This window comes from Lepisosteus oculatus, chromosome 24 (genome assembly GCF_040954835.1).
Source record: "Lepisosteus oculatus isolate fLepOcu1 chromosome 24, fLepOcu1.hap2, whole genome shotgun sequence".
In the NCBI taxonomy this organism is placed as follows: Eukaryota; Metazoa; Chordata; class Actinopteri; order Semionotiformes; family Lepisosteidae; genus Lepisosteus; species Lepisosteus oculatus.
Genome location: NC_090719.1, coordinates 7,708,857 through 7,725,439, shown reverse-complemented (window position 1 = coordinate 7,725,439; position 16,583 = coordinate 7,708,857). Strand labels below are relative to the sequence as shown.

General features: G+C 38.6%; 1 protein-coding gene across 6 annotated transcripts in view; it reads right to left on the bottom strand.

Annotated features, from left to right (window-relative positions):
• LOC102697389 (netrin-G2) overlaps positions 1–16,583 on the bottom strand; it is a 69,862-nt gene that overhangs the window by 41,602 nt on the left and 11,677 nt on the right. For all 6 annotated transcript variants that reach the window (XM_015366941.2, XM_069183182.1, XM_015366940.2 and 3 more), the window contains exon 3: positions 12,094–12,737. In XM_015366941.2, coding sequence (XP_015222427.2) covers positions 12,094–12,737 — 644 coding nt within the window. The remainder of the gene's footprint in view (positions 1–12,093; positions 12,738–16,583) is intronic.

Genomic DNA, 16,583 nt, shown 5'->3' with positions numbered 1-16,583 from the left:
TGCACTGTTGAGAACAGGAAGATGAAAAATTGATGAGGAGACTGCTTGTTGATGAAAAATTCTGTTTTGCTCTTTGGGATGGTTGCTTTTGTTCTCTGCCCTGGGGTGCAGACTGAGGCTAAAAAGCTATTTGTGCCTGGGGTGTCTAGCATCTCAAGGGGCTGCCTTTCTTTTAAAGATTTCAAAGTTGCCTAAGTGCTGGGAACATGTGGAATAAATTGTGGAAACGTGGTATTACCTCTGAGGCGATGCATGTGTCCAGTCATTTTTGAAGATGACAGCATAATTACCGACAAATTAACAATATAGCCCTCAAATTGAAGATTTATGTGGCACAATACTTTAGCCATACTGCTATAGTTTGTTGAAAGATCTGGAGAAGACACTATGTTGTACAGATTGTTGCATGTCCTTGAAACAGCACAGCCCATAAGAAGATGCATTTCCTGTGGTAATCCTGCTTCAGTAACTCTTCTTAGGTTTCATGTTCTGTCCTTTCTTTCGGCAGCATATCCTTTACACATTAGGGTCAAATTATGAAGCTACTCAACACTTACAAATCATCCTTTCAATGTAAAAATAGACTTTTAAAACCAATACAGGAATGGCTGAATGGTCACTGTTTGATCATATCCTTCTTGTGTTTTTAGATTCCTTAATTATAACAAAATGCAACAGTTTAACAAACTTTGGAGAGAGGCCATGATCCTTCATAGTTTGTTGAGACCTCATTTTCTCTGATTTAACTTGTGTTGGTGTCTTATTGTTAATCTAATTCAATGCATCCATCTAAGGTGGTCTGATGAACCATACAGGAGAGAAATCTCATATTTATTCATAGTTGTTTGATAGAAAGCAGCTTACAGTAGACTTCGAAGAGTTATGGGTTAATGTCTTTATTTCCTCAAAACCATCAAGTGTACCATCAGTCAGACTATCTTGCCCTCCAGCTTCTTAGCAAACTGCATACTAATAAAAAGCCACCAGTGCATACTCAAATCGATCACTGAAAATGAACAGAAATGTTGTAGAAGAACAAATCCTGCCCAAAACATAATTAATAAGAAAAATCTATTTGGAAAACAAACAAAAAACACTCCACGTTAGCAGACCAGTTACTAATTGTTAATGTGTTTTTGTACTAATGTTAAACACATCTCAAATAAACAGTGCCTGTGAATGGGCTCACTTGACCTCTTGACTTTCTTTGACTTTAGGTCTGCATTAAGCATTTAAAATGAAACCTCCACAGTGACCTTAGCATGGTATGAGCTTGGTGATTTGAAGAGCGCTCAATGTTTGAGCTACTCATCAATACAAATTCACCAAAAGGTTTTGTATAATTCTTCCACCTCAAGAGATTGAGGCATTTTTACAGAGTTTCTCGATTTATTCTTCTTCAGAGGCCAAAGGTCAAATGCTTGCCTGGAGACATGACAAAAGCAATGTGAAAAGTAAAGACTTTACAGCTGCAAGCAGCTCTAAGTACCAATACCACAATAAAACAACAGCACTCTCTTTATTATGCATGATGAATACTGCCAGTTTAAAGATCCTGTAAGCATTTGTCATGAATGTTTATTCTATGCTTGTAGAATAATCATTCTTTCTAACAAGCGCTTGTAAAGGTGTATAAATAATTAAAGTAAGAACCGTGGTTGTCAATTCTAGTATTTTGAAATGGCAGACAAATATTGCATACTAAAAAATTCAATTAAAATATAGGAGTTATCGGCACTATTACATATCTATGTCTGTTTCTAATATGCATTATAATATGCATGGGTGTGTTTCAACAGTGACCAAGACAGAAGTGTAGTTTTGCTGGTTTCTGCATGTAAGCTTAGGGGTGCCATCAGACTGCTGACTTCCTCCTTCTCTTGAAATAATAGTGACTGGATGTTAGGGGATTCTCCAGTCTACTCCTGCGGTGATCCGGATACAAATCGGAGTTTTTGCTGCCACAGCACAAATTCCTGAGCACTATATGATCAGGACGAGCTGCTGAGGCAGACTCTTGTCTGGATGTTGTCTACTTATTATTTCACATGACCCACTATGGTTTCCATTCTCGAGTGTGTTTTTACCCAGTTCAAGTGCTACACTGCCCCACTACACAACCCCACTACACAACAACACAGAGGGTGTGTGATTGCTGAGTATGCCCTGGGCTTTTATGGCAAAATATTTATTACAAATGTAACCTGATTTTTCAAAACTAAGCTTTATTTGTAAGCTTACGTTCAATTTTCTTTCTTACTAATGCCCTGCCCTTAAAGCTTTACAAATTAATTAACATTAATAAAGAAGAAAGATTTGGATTTGGACACTCTCATCATTTGACTTTGACTTTAATTCATATGAGCTTCTGTTCGCAGTCCTTACATGTGTCTGTTTGTCTCTCTCGGCCACACTTTGTTGAACCTTACTGCAAATTTGTTAATGAAACGCTGTTGTCATTCACAAACATTATGTCCTGCCTAACAGACTCTATACAGGTGCCCCTGTTCATTGGTTTGACAAAGCAAACAGAACATTTTCATTTAAGAAAAGTAAAAAAAAATATTATTAACTATGAACACAGCTGTATATTGATGCTCTGCTCTCAAGGACGAACAGCAGTTCTGAACCTGAGATGTAGTTCCCATCATGCTAGAGATGCTTGTCTCGGCTTTATTATCTTTGCATCCTAGCAGAATATACTGTACATTAGGAAGCAAGAATCAATAGAATAGTTGTGGTAAGCATACTGCACTGGGTATCCAGATTCAGAGAACATCCTTATGAGGGACATTTAGAAAGGCCATGCAAAACAGAGGTGAGTAACTTATCATTAATGATCATTTATCTAACAGCAAGTAACAAAATGATTATAGATTCAGGGTAATTACATAATGCAATACAGTCTCTCTATACAAAAACACAAATTAAGATATATCTTTATCAATCTTTTTTGAATCCCTTAGCTCCACAGTCCATTTCAGTTCTTTAAATTGCAACATAGCATTAGTAAACACTGAGAAATTATGCTATTGCCACAATTCGTCTCATTAACATGGTGGATCTGTAGTTAGTATAGCATTTCCTATAGCAAGGCAATAGCTTTCTCTCGAAAAGTGCCTCTCCTACAGTGTGATGCTTTTAGAGGCAAACATAGCATGATCTCCTGAGAGCAAAACCGAATGCTTCATGTTCCGGATTTCAACAGAACAGGGACTGTTCGTTATGGTTTCCTCATTACGTACACCCTGCTGCCTGTACAGCAACAAAGGCAGGGCCTATAAAGGAACTAGGGCACGTTATTTGCTTCTGCAGAATTAATTGAAGACTCTGACTTGCTTCACAACATGGCAGAGCAAAAGCAACTTTAGTTAAAGCTGTCTGTAAAACGGCTTCTGAGTTACTGAATCCTACATGATGGCTTATCGCTGATTCTGTGACTTGAGCTTCCATTAAATACATCGGGAGACCATATTTTATCAGTCATGAGGGTAAAAAAAAAGCACTTCCGAGGCAGGATATCACTATTCCACAGGAGTCGGCATTTTAGCTTCCTTATTGTCCTTGACAAAGTAGGGGACACGTCTGTTATCAATTTAAAATATGTTGTCAGGGGCTAAACTGAGACAACAACAAAAGAATGAGACTAACACCTCTGTAGTCCTTCAAATAATACTGCCAGAAGGATTGACAGAACCTTGAATTTGAAAGGATAATATAGGGGAGATCCTCAACAACTAACAGTCACTGCGAGAGTCAAGAAAAAGATCCTTGCACACAGTCTATGAAAGACAATTCAACTATAATGTGTCACAGGCATATATATATCACAGGGCTTTTACATTATAATGAGGTTGTTAAAATAACATTAGTCCACTAGGCTCTTAATTTTAATCTCCACCATTAATGGACTGATATTTTAGGTTTGAAAGCTAAGTGGTCAGGGGCTCACAGTAAGTCTGAATCAGCAAATCAAATCTAGGGATCTCAGTGCTGAAACTTGGGTCAAATAGATCTATGCCCATCCATTAATCTACTGAGCTTGAAACAGGGGAATTGCAAAAGGACTCAGGATGTTATTATGAGCCTGTTACAGAGGCGTCACTCTCCAGGGCTCCAAAGAGCACTCAGATCTCTCGAATCGCTGTACAGATTCTGTGGCATTTCTCTGCAGTGGGATCTTAAAAATGGCAATTTAAATCTGCCAGTACCAGTCAACAATCTATGCATGAGGTGCTCTCTTGACTGAATGCAAAAAATGAAGCTGTATATCAATACACCATTTCTATGCAAAAGGACAAAATACAAGAATAACAAATTAAAGCATTGTTAAATGCAAATATTCCTATATCATGGCCCTGAGTTATGATGTACTCCCTTGATCACAGAAACAGTAGCTTGACAGTGTTTTAATGTTTGGGGGGGAGAGATTGGAGGGTGCCAGAGAATGCTCTGAAATTGAGTCATGAGAGTGATATCATATCTACTGCTTGGGATAGAAAAAGCTCAATGTGTTTCCTCTGGGCGTCTGTCATTTCTATTTTTATGTCACTCATACTTGTGCTCAATGAGGTAAATAAAAGCACAGCACATTATTTTAATGAGTAATTGGAGTGATTATTGTTAATATTGAATTTATTATATATATATATTATAATGCCCAATAGCCATTCCTTTATAAACTGTGGTGAAAATACATTGTTACCTACCAGTGGGGAGTACTACAAACAATCTTGTTACAGTGAAATAATAATATCTGAAATAAAAGGTCAGTTTTTCAGAAGTATGGTTTTTGTTTTCATTATTTATTTTTCCATTATGTATAATTTAAATTCGTTACTGTCAGTCTTTTAACGGAGGTATAAAAGATAATTTACAGGTATTCATACAGTACAGTTCTGATTCACTGTGTGAGTCCTGAAAAATGGCTTTGTCAGTCTATTTAACTCTGTCTGAAATAAGTGATTTTATTCCCTCAAAGCCAGTTTAAAAACAGTTTCAAAGCATTCCAGATTTATAGGCCCAGTAGGCAGTTCTAATCATATTATATTGTAAATTCTGCCTAGCAGGAGTAAATTCAAATTTAGCAAAAGTGAAGTTTGCCAGTTCACTTAAACGTGGAGTTAATTTAATAAACCTGTCCTGTCTGATATTATGTGCAATACAGGGATTGCCATTTTTTTTGGCTCATCTTTTTCTCCTTTAAAATGCTCATGACTCAAAGTAAGGATTCTTCCAAGCAGTTAAAATAAGCTACAGACAGCTTTTACTCTACATTAAACTGCTTAATTGCTTTGCCAAAGATCATATAGTCTGGTCTACAGGATTCAGGTTAGGTTATGAATGAATACTGTAGAGTTAGATCTATGTGTTTCTGTGGAGTCAGTTTCCTAAACTTTCTTCAAGTTAAAGAGGACAGATCACCTCTCCAGGGTTCTGGGGAATCCTTATTTAACTGCCAAGAACAGTGTGCGACATATTCAAACCGTTATCAGAATTTACATTTTGTGTTGGTGTAAAATACTCTTATACAATGCATGCATTCTCTGTTTAAAATATATGTTATGTCTTTGTCTTAAACACAACCTTTATGGTAAGGCAAGATGTTGATCAGGGCTGTGCTCTGGGAACTGCTTGTGTTTTAGCGCTGACAAATGAGAAACTGGATATTAGCAACAACAGCTCTGTATTGTGTGCGTCATCAGTACTATAAGATGTCTATATATGTATGACTTCTTATTCAAAGGCATTACCAATTGCTTTGTGAACTAAACGAGCATTTGCAGTACAATATGGTTGGGGCAGTGTAGCATAACATTGCTGACCATTGCCTTTGGGCTACAGTATTCAGTAAGTGTAAAAATAACCAGGTGAGGGCTTGGTTTTTATCCAAAAAACTGACCAGTTCCAATTGCCTGGAGCCTAGATTCAGGATTTCACCAAGATTTAACCAAAGATTTGATTTCACTTGGGTGCTCCGGAATTTTTTTCAACTACTTCTTCATAGCTTAGAGTGGCTAAAAAATAAATTTGTGCTGTGGGAATGCTCCACAAGCGACAACATTAAGAACCGTTCACTCTGAGACAGGGATGCTTTGTACATAACAATACAAAAGTGTGGCAGGCAAAGGAGAGAAATGTATGTTGCCCCAAGAGGGATATAAGGAACGTCCTGAGGCTTGCAAGCAATTGACATTTTCTCTGCATTGTTCAACCTGTGTGTTCTGTTTTTTTTCCTCGTTGTTTAAAAGCAAAAAAAAAACATTACTAGGTCATGGATGTGCTTGAAAAGTAAAGAACTTTGAGTAAAGCTTTAAGTAAAGAACTTGTGCTATAGATGTAAAATACTTTTTTTGCTTTGGATTTCTTTAAAATGTAGCAATGGCAACATTCACATAGATAATAATTAATAATTACTTACATTTATATAGCACTTTTCTGGACACTCCACCCAAAGCACTTTATAGGTAATGGGGACTCCCCTCCACCACCACCAGTGTGCAGCCCCACCTGGATGATGCGACGGCAGCCATAGTGCGCCAGAACGCTCACCACACATCAGCTATCAGTGGGGAGGAGAGCAGAGTAATGAAGCCAGTTCATAGATGGGGATTATTAGGAGGCCATGATTGGTAAGGGCCAATGGGGAATTACACCCCTACTCTTTTCAAGAAACGCCCTGTGATTTTTAATAACCACAGAGAGTCAGGACCTTGGTTTTACGTCTCATCCGAAGGACGGCGCCTGTTTACAATATAGTGTCCCTGTCACTATACTTGGGCATTAGGACCCACGTAGACTGCAGGGTGAGTGCCCCCTGCTGGCCCCACTAACACCTCTTTTTATGTGTTTAGTTGACCCCTCGTTCTGTGGAAAAAACTTCATTCTGATGGCTTAAACAAGACCTTTAAAACAGATTCAGCCTTGGAAAATTACAAACCCAAGGAATGGTGCTTCCAGACATTCTGTACCAATGTGCACCTCAGTCTCTGAGGTCTATGACAAGAACAGTCTTATCTCATGTGGACAACCCAAAAGGGTAGAGCTCATGTTTCCATAGAAAAACTGACCCCATACCACCAGGTTTATCCTATGCATTTGAAATTGCACATTTACAGGCAAGGGCATAACATTAATTTTGTGTTGTAAGAGCCCCGTACAGAAAAAGATCCTGAAAAAACAAATAATTCCAAATAGGGCAGTATGGTGGCACAGTAGCCAGCATTGTTACCTTGCAGCACTGGGGCCCTGAGTTTAATTCCTGACCTGGAGTGCTACTGTATCTGTGTGAAGTTTGTATGTTCTGCGTGCTCCAGTGTCCTCCCACAGTGCAATGACATACTGGTAAGTTATTTCGGCTTCTGGGGAAACTGGATGTGGTGTGAGAGTGTGTGTGTCTGTATTGGTGTCTGTGTGCACCCTGTGATAGCCCTGTGCCCATCGCTTCCTGGCTCTCCTGTGACTCAGAATAGCATAAAACAGTTAGAAAATGGATGAATGAATATTCCAAATAATAATTCCAAATATTCCAGAAATTTTAAATTTAACTAATAACTAACATATTTGACTGTTTTGAAAAGTATTTTTTTTCCTCTCTTGTACCAAAGTAACAGAAGAATGAAACTCTTAAGGTGATGCAAACCCTTAGGACACCCAGTGGCCTTGAACTCTCCCATGGTGGCAGGCATTGTGTGGCTCCTGGTGCTGGAAATCTACCTAAGAGACCATGTCCTGGCCTGGGATTTCTGCTCGTCACACTGATTCAGACAATAACAAATGTACTGTTACAATATTCAATATTTGTTATTGTCTAAAATCTATGTGATGGTGGTCTAATTTGAAATGACAGCTGGCTTCTCCAATGTTCTGAAGGCACTGTAATTATGGCTTACGGGTTATGATTTGAGTCTTTAGCAATACTTTTTGCAATTCATTTAATAACATTTTTAAGGGGAATTATGCTACTTCATTATTCCTAACTAATTTTAATGAAATTGTTGCACTATTTTTCCATTCTCAGTGCTCTGTGCCATCTGACTTCTGTCTTATTTTCTCCCCATAAATCTAACCAAGGTTACAACTTATTGACAGAGCTATATTTACCTGAAGATTTCCTCTTTTGCTGTCTTGTGAATGTGCTTAAAGGGCTATCAGGTTCTCTGCTTATTGATAAACAATGTTATCTGTGAGCAACCTGGGCCTACGGTTTCATGTACAGGAGCAGTTTAGATATAATTGTCATCAATTTCATAGACATTACAGGTTTTTACAAGGCTATAAATTGCTTTGCAGATTTTTCAAACTGACCATTAGACTTGTAAAATAATATTGAAGCGATAAGAATGGTTGAAATAAGTGCATAATAATAATTAAAAAAAGAAATTTACCAAGTCTCTTGATAATTTTGGCAATAATCCTGAAATGTCCAAATCTGCAACCAGTATAAAATAAACATTAATAAAATAACCCCTAAAATAGGTTTTATAGATAAGTAAATAACTGTTAGAGATTTCAATCAATGAGATATTATTGCATTTTACTCAACAAGAAACAGGTGCCCTTTGTTTTTATACTTGATTAACTTCAATTACAGCTGATTACCGTTGTTAACCACGGAGGAAATGAACTGTGGAGGAAGTATCGGCTACACTTGACAGTACAGAGATCTTATTAACACATCTACCTTCCCCATTTATTTCTTTAGACTCCAGAGCTCATTTGCTAAGTGCTTTTGGAAAAGATGGTTAAGAGACTGCTAGAAACCCTTTTTATGATTTAATCCTCTCTGGTGTAGTTTAGAAACATGGAATTTATAAACTTCTATCCTGACTTTAATGTAAGCCAAGTCTTTACCATTCTTCTACAGACCACTGTTGTAATAATAAGAATCCATACACAGGATATACAATATGCATTTAACTCGGTATTTGCGGATACTTTAAATTTGATAACTCAGTATGCTCATTTATCCTATCATAGAGGTTTCCTAGAGAGTGTTTTTCATGCTTTCTGCCACTCCAAAAACAATTGCTCTTGCTTTCATTTTGCTGGTAGTTCTGGAATTAAAGTGTAGCCTTGTTAAATAGAAATCTAAAAACATATGAGTGAAAAAGACCATGTGAGAGAGATCAACTGTTGTAAGGTCAGCAATTTGTCTGTCTTATGTTGAAGAATTCAGAAATATCCATTTGAACTTTTTGCTAAAATGTTTAAATGATCTGTTTTTGATGCACTTCAGAAACAGTGCTACAGTGTTTTTCCTGCCTTATAATTTAACTTTAATTTAACCCATAAACCATGCTTCTGCTATATAAACGTAGTTCAAACTTTAACTATATAAACAGCTTTTTCCAGAGGCGAGAAAGTGATAACAGTATCAGTGCTTGTTTTGTTACATTATGGATTTAAATGTGCACTACATTAAAAGAAATTAGAACACAAACTAATGATTACAACTCTATGCTCTCCTCAACACTTACTGATTTTACAAGAGCCTTTTAACTGAACTAGAAGTCCTTTTTTACAGTCATCTTAATGTTATGTTGTAAAGCAAAACATAATGAAAAACTTCAACGTCTTTTATTTTGATTTAAATCTCCATTTAGGAAACATCATCATCATCATTTATGTTCCTTTGGCTCACTTATGGTGAAATTGTAAGTTAATGCATTACATTTCAAGTAATAGACAACTAAACACATCATGCCACCTCACGCAGACCCTGGTTTGCAATATGGTTCATTTTGCCAATTTGAACTTGAATAAACGGATAACACTGTGCCCTCAATCCAGTGTAGTCAGTCAGCCTCCCTCTCTTCTCCTTTTTTCCAATATCCTGAAATAACTATTGATTGGGGGATTATATTACTGGTAGGAGAAGAACTAACCTCATTCATTTTATCACAGAGTTTATATTTGCCTCAGTGTTACTAAATTCAGAGGCAAAAAAAGCTCTGGATTTAGATGTCAGCAAAAAAAGGCTTGCTCTTTCATCTCTGTTCATCTTAGGCTCCACAGCTGAGATGGGATTTTTTTTTCCTGATATGTTTCATCTGTCTCCAGTTACATTTTTGATCAATACTTACAGGACAGTTATTGAAAACCGAAAGACGGGATCTGACTTCACGAAACGAGCCAGCTCAGCATCACCTTAAGACCTTACTGGAGCTCTGTCCCTCACAAGCAATTGCCCACACACGCTTTGTTCCATATAATCTTGCTTAGTGTATTGTTTTCAGTCCTCAGTTGACATTAAATACCATTCAGAGACCAATGTGTTTAATCAATTGGAATAATAATAATAAACATCCTTTCTGAAGCAAATATCATACAGTGTAGTTTCATTCGGTACCATTCTTCACTGTCAGCCAGCAGCCACCTTGGAGTTGAAGTCTTAGAATTTCTGGTTCAATTAAGTAATTATGGGGAATTGCTATACTTCATTTATCATACCTGCAGCTTTCTGGCAATCTGAAATGTATTAGAAATATTGAATAAATGCATGGTGAAATCTGATTGCTTTATGTAAGAACCCTACCTGCTCAACAGCATGTGTTTGTGGAATTAACGTAAACTGTAAACAATAGAATTAAAGGCCCTGGTGCAGAGTCTCTTTGCAATGTCTAGCACTTTGTTTGCAGAATATTTTTCTGTTCCATGGAGAGCCTGTGGCAGCTGAGGTGATACTGCAGAACTGGGAGGTACTGTCTTTTTACAGTAGTTGTGTAAAGCCTTACTTGAGTGAAGAAGCTTAAAGTCGTTAGTTATATTATAGATTTCTATCCTATCTTCAATACGCGTGAGAATTGGGTAGACAAAAATTACAAGAGACGGAAAAATCTGAGTACACCAAAATTGAAGATGATCATAATTTAGAGGCAGGTTAGCCAAAGTGTACTGGGTAGCATTTTCATATGCATGCAACAATTTCCTGTTTTCATTCGATTGTTTAAAAAAGAACATCATTTTCAGCATTGTCACTCACAGTAGTGGAATGTGGAATGGAGAATGGTGGCTAATATCTATGACAACGTTATGTACCAATATTTGATAGCTAACACGGCCTTCCAACCCATCCTACTATTTTCAGTCACCACTTTATCCTTACAGGGCCGTGGTGAGCCCAGGGCTACACTGGCAGATACAGGGCACAATGCAGGACTACACCCTGCACAGGATGCCAGTTCATTAAAGGGCCCAGATGCAGGGGGCAATTTATAGACACCAACTGATCTAGACTTCTAGTGTTATGCCATGCCCCTGGAGGAATCGGCATTCCACCTCACATTCCAGCACAGTTCCCAATTAGCCCTTTTCCCCAGCCTATTTAATGCTGCTTCACACTCTCCCCTGTGCTCAGTATTAGGGTCTTACTGTCTAGAGCTACTCCCAGTCTTACTGTTATTCACTACTTGGTTTTTGGCTTCCTGACCCTGGTTTGTTCTCCGTCTACGTCTCCTGGTTTCGGTTTCGGTCTTTTGCTCTCGTTCTGGTTTTGACTCTCGGCTCCCTTACGGATTACGGCTCCGCCTCTGGTTATTTGTACTTTTGCACCGGCTAGTTTACCTACGGCTTTCTGACCTCGCATTGTTCTTTCGACTACGTCTTTTGGAGTTTGCCCTAGTTTTCTGCATAGGGTCCTCACTGCTAGTTCCTAACATCTAGAAAATCCATGCAAACAGAGAAAATGTGTAATGCAGGTATACTAGCTCCGTTCTGCCAGGATTCAATCTTGGTCATTCATGGGCTTGGAGTGTTACTCCCTAGAGAGCGCCAAACTCCACTGCAGTAAGAGACTGGGTCCTTTGCCACAGCAGAACTCTACACTATCTAGGTTTGAAGTGGGTGATGTCACTTCTGTAACATGCACAGTGTATTGAGCCCTTTTTGACATACCAACTTCATGCAGACAGATCTAGACTTGAACCCAGGATCCTGAAGCTCTGAATTGACTGCACTACCCTAAGGTCCACCATGTCACTCCTTTCTAATCCAATCCATTGAGCCACTCATTGTAAATCGATCAAAATGCACTTTGTATAAAACCATTACAGCCATCCCGGGTAATAAGTTACTAGATTCAAAGCTTCTCACCTCGCCATGACTTCGACGTTGGAGATGGCGTAGAAGTACTTGTAGAGGTTCTCTCGCTGGACATAGGTGCCACCCAGGGCTGGGCGCAGGAGCCTGAGCCGAAGGTTGGTGATGGTGAAGAAGTCCCTCAGGCCCTTCATGCTCTCCAGACGGGTGTAGAGGTTGTTCATGTTCTGCAGTTTGTGCCCGGCGAAGATGGCAAACCGCGCTCGCACCTCGAAGCGCACGTTCTTATCATTCTTGGAGCCCACCCAGCGGGAGTACTCCTCCGTGCAAATGACTCGGGTCACATTGGTGGCCGACAAGTCGTGCACTTTCTTGGGGGGCATGCCGAAGGCCTCCATGCAGTCGTCGGCGTAGAACTGGTAGGGATGCCACGTCCGCCCATTGTCCATGGACTTGTCCATCACCATCATGGTGGGGCGGCCATACTCGAAGGTGATCAAGATATCGTCCGTCAGCTCCAAGCTCTTGCCCCAGGACAAGGTGATGTTGGCCAGTAAGGGGTCTGGAAAGCGTCTCCACGTGACAGTCTGCCAGTACGTGATCAAGCCATCTTGCTCGGTGTCGTTCATGAACGAGGGAGGGTGGGCCAGGTCAGGGTTGGAGGCATCACATTCGTCGCTGCACAGGTAAGGATTCTCCTGAACACACAAATCAAGGACTGGAGGTCAGCCACAGAAGGGAATGGGGAAGGTAATAAGTAAAAAGAAAGACAGTTAACTTTTTCTTCCCTGATGCAGTCTGAAACGTCTATTTTTCCTCTTTACTGGAAATTATGTGCTGCTATCAATAATCACAGTTATGGAAATGTAAGGTAGTTACAGTCTTTGCATATTAAATCAAACTGAGTCTATATACAGTATGCAGCCTTATATTTTTATCTGTTTCATTTGATCTTTGCACTTTCTTTAATCAATACATGAAAATAGTATTACTAATTGCTTAATCAGGTTCCTGGAAGGAACCACATTTTCTCAGGAAAAGAAAAGCTGCTCTAATTCTGCTTTAGACAGTGCAGCGTTTATGCAGAAGTCACAAAGCATGCTGTATCTCAAACAAAGTAGCAGCAAGGAAATCCTAGCATGTGAACTTTGTAAGTGTCCCTTGATTAACCTCTTCAGAACTGGAGGGCGCTGCTCTGCCTACAACCTCCAGTGGGTGTAGAGTGTGAACTGGCTTGCAGACAAACCAATTAGCAATTATGCAATACCACAATGCAAACTATAGAAAAAATATTGATCACATTTTGAAACTTGTTTTCAAAGTTGGATCTTGTAATTATTTATATTACACTGCTTACAGAACCTACAGAGCATAAGATATGTTATCTTTGTTTGAATAGATTAGAAAGGACTGAATACAATTACTTTATGAAGAACCAGAGTAATATCTTTGTACTTGAAACCAAGCAGTTAGCTTGTTCTTTGTCTTGTACAGTGCTATTCCCCTTCTGTTGACACAAATTTGTAATTGGATTAATGGTAACATCGTTAGCCGGTCAATGCATGACTACAATATCCTGGAGGAAATCGTCTTTACTGTTTTAATGGGAAATCCAAATATACAATTAATGCTATAATTAGATACAATGGTTAGCTTCACATTAAATGCAGTCACATTTATGCAAATTTAAGACTTCATTTCTATGACTTAGAGAAACATAAAGACCAGTGGTTTTGGTCACTTGTTCTTGGACTTGAATTTGTAACCCCCCAAAGAAGTATTACTGAGCAAAAAAATGACTATTAATCTGAACCTGGTTTTGTACAATTTTTACTGGTATTTGCATTCTTTTCATATTGAGTGGATGTCTTTTGGCAGTTCCTTGGCAGCTGCAAAATCCATTTAAATGCAGTAAACTGGATGAGCTAGCAGGTCTTGGTCCTGTGAATTAATGCACCAGAAATGTGATCATTCATTCATTCATTCAGCAGCATTTGAGCCTTGGTAAAAAGAAAATCAGACATGCACTGATACAGAACCTATTGGGCCTGATTTCCTCTCAGGGTAAATGGACTAATTCTTTTACTGTGGAGCAGGCAGGCTGCCAACAGCCTGCTCAGTGGGAAAATAACGGCCTGCCTTTTATTTCTAGCACCTTCCAGCAACCTTCAGGCGTCGGCCTTACAAAATAAAGCTAAAAAACACAGAGGAAATCATTAATTACTCTAAAACTGCAGGAGACATCCCCAGAATTCACATATCATATATTTGCTCATAATAATCAATCCTAACAACTTACCTCCTATATGTCTCTAGCCAGAATGTACAGTACAATGGTGTGTCCCATTCTAATCTGAATTTTTTTGATCCAGAACTGAACGCTGTCTATACAGGTGTGCTTCTTTGTTGGAGCATTAGCCTTAGATTTGTGATGGGACAGCAATGTGCATATGTGGGGGAGTACAGCACAGAGGCTGTTAGAAGGCAGTAAAAGTGCTTCATCAGCCTTGGTGTGCTGCCTACCTCTAGGGAATAACAGTAAGGCTGCATCTGGTAAATATGAAGAATGAGTTGAAGTAAGGGACAAACAGCAGGGGTCTATACTGCTGCCAGAGCCTAATTTTAACACTCTGAAGGCTGTGCTGAAATCCTTTTCTTTTATCTAATTAGTTAGCAGACAAAAACATTGGCATCGTGCAGCTGTTACAAATAATAATAATAATATCAATGACAATAGCTTCCTGCATAAATTAAAGAAGCATTGTCTCCTTCACTATTGGATCAGTAGCTAGATCTGGAGTCCGCTGGGATACACAGCTCAATTCATTAACTAATAGTCTTATAAGGAGTCTTAGCTGAATGGAAAGAGGGCCTTGCTCCAAATTTGCCATGTGTAATTTTATCTTGTGGGGCCTTTTGGGTATAGACATTTATATTCATGACATAAATCACTTACCACCAAATCCCATGCCCTGCCAAATCCCTTCTGAAAATGTGGAATTACAATGTATTAACGCACTGGACTAAATTGTATGGATATAGATGAAGAAACGTAATTTGAACTGAGTTCTACAATCTATCCATATACATAATGAATTTTAATTTGCAAATGGTAATGTTATTAATACCAATAATTAATACCAATAATTGTTCTCTGTCATAAATGGATTACCACTACTAAATATACATTTAGTAGTCTTAATTAATCAGATTTTTGTGAACACAACTGAGCATACATGTGGAACTGCAAAAGAGTTTGCATTTGGCTTCTAATTTTAATTACAATAGACCTTTGTGTTTCCCACAAGTACTTTATTAGCTGACAAATTCAGAGTTTCCACTCCTCTGAGAACAAAGATTTGGTTCTGGAGGAGAATCTCTGCCTTCTGATGAAAGCCGGGCTGTCTCACATTTTCAAATCGTCAAGTCTGAGGACATTCAGGAAAACTGGAAAAGACCAGGTAAGAAGATGCTGTGAAGCATCTTGTGCTAGCTATTTCACAAAATAAAAATGGTAATTAACTGTAGAAAAAACAAAAATTGGCCGTAGTTTGTACAAGAATCTCTTTTATACTGCTTGCTTATCTGCCAAACACTTCCCGCCTTTTCCATTTCTCTGTAGCGCTTACACGCAGAAAGCTGACACTACATCCATGGCTCTGACTCTCCTGCACTCTTGGCAGTTTCTGCCCCTGATAAGCAGCTACAATAATTTCAAAATGTCGCCAGCTGTCTCAGATCATTGAACAGGGCAACTCAGAAGTGCAATTAGGTGTGGAAAGGAGGTTGTGGCAGAAAAATGAAACAGGGAGTAAATAGAAGGTGCTGAAATTTGCTTCTTATCCAATGAGCGCTCTTCATAACCTTCTCTTTCAAGATAATTACGCAGAAGCAGGCTCTCTGGGGGCGCCCAGTGACAGTGCCCAGCGCTAACAAGTCCACTTTTAAACAGCCCCCTCATGCCACAAGGAGAGCAACTCCACAGCAGGAAAAATAAAAAAGCCTTCCTGTCCATTACTGGGCTCTTACATTTAAATGAAAGTTTATAAAACTCTGTAGGTGGAGAAATTTATTAGGGCTATTTCCCTGAGGCATTTTAATTACTTTTTTCCAGATCATTCTTGAACACTTAAAAGCTTTAAGCTATAAAACTGTTAGTTTCAACTTCCTTGTTACTCTGACTGTGTACTTTAACAGGTTCTCATTCTATTACCAAAGTCATTTAGACTTCATTTGAAAATCAGTAACCTTTTGTACTCACATGTCTCAGTGCTCTGATCAATGTCCAAGGTATTTTATTTACAAATGGTCATGACAATCAGCACAAAACCTTTTTTATTAATATAAGGAACAATTTAAACCAGTAGTTCCATCTTTCTCCTGAACAACCGCAATCCAACAGGATTTATAGCTAACAATTAAATCGTTAATCTCAAAAGACAGGGTACAAATTGATTGTGAGTAATTAAGTAGGTGATTGGCTATAATAAGTAATTCAGAGGCCATCTAAAGCAAAAATCTTAATTTAATTCCTCAAGGACAAG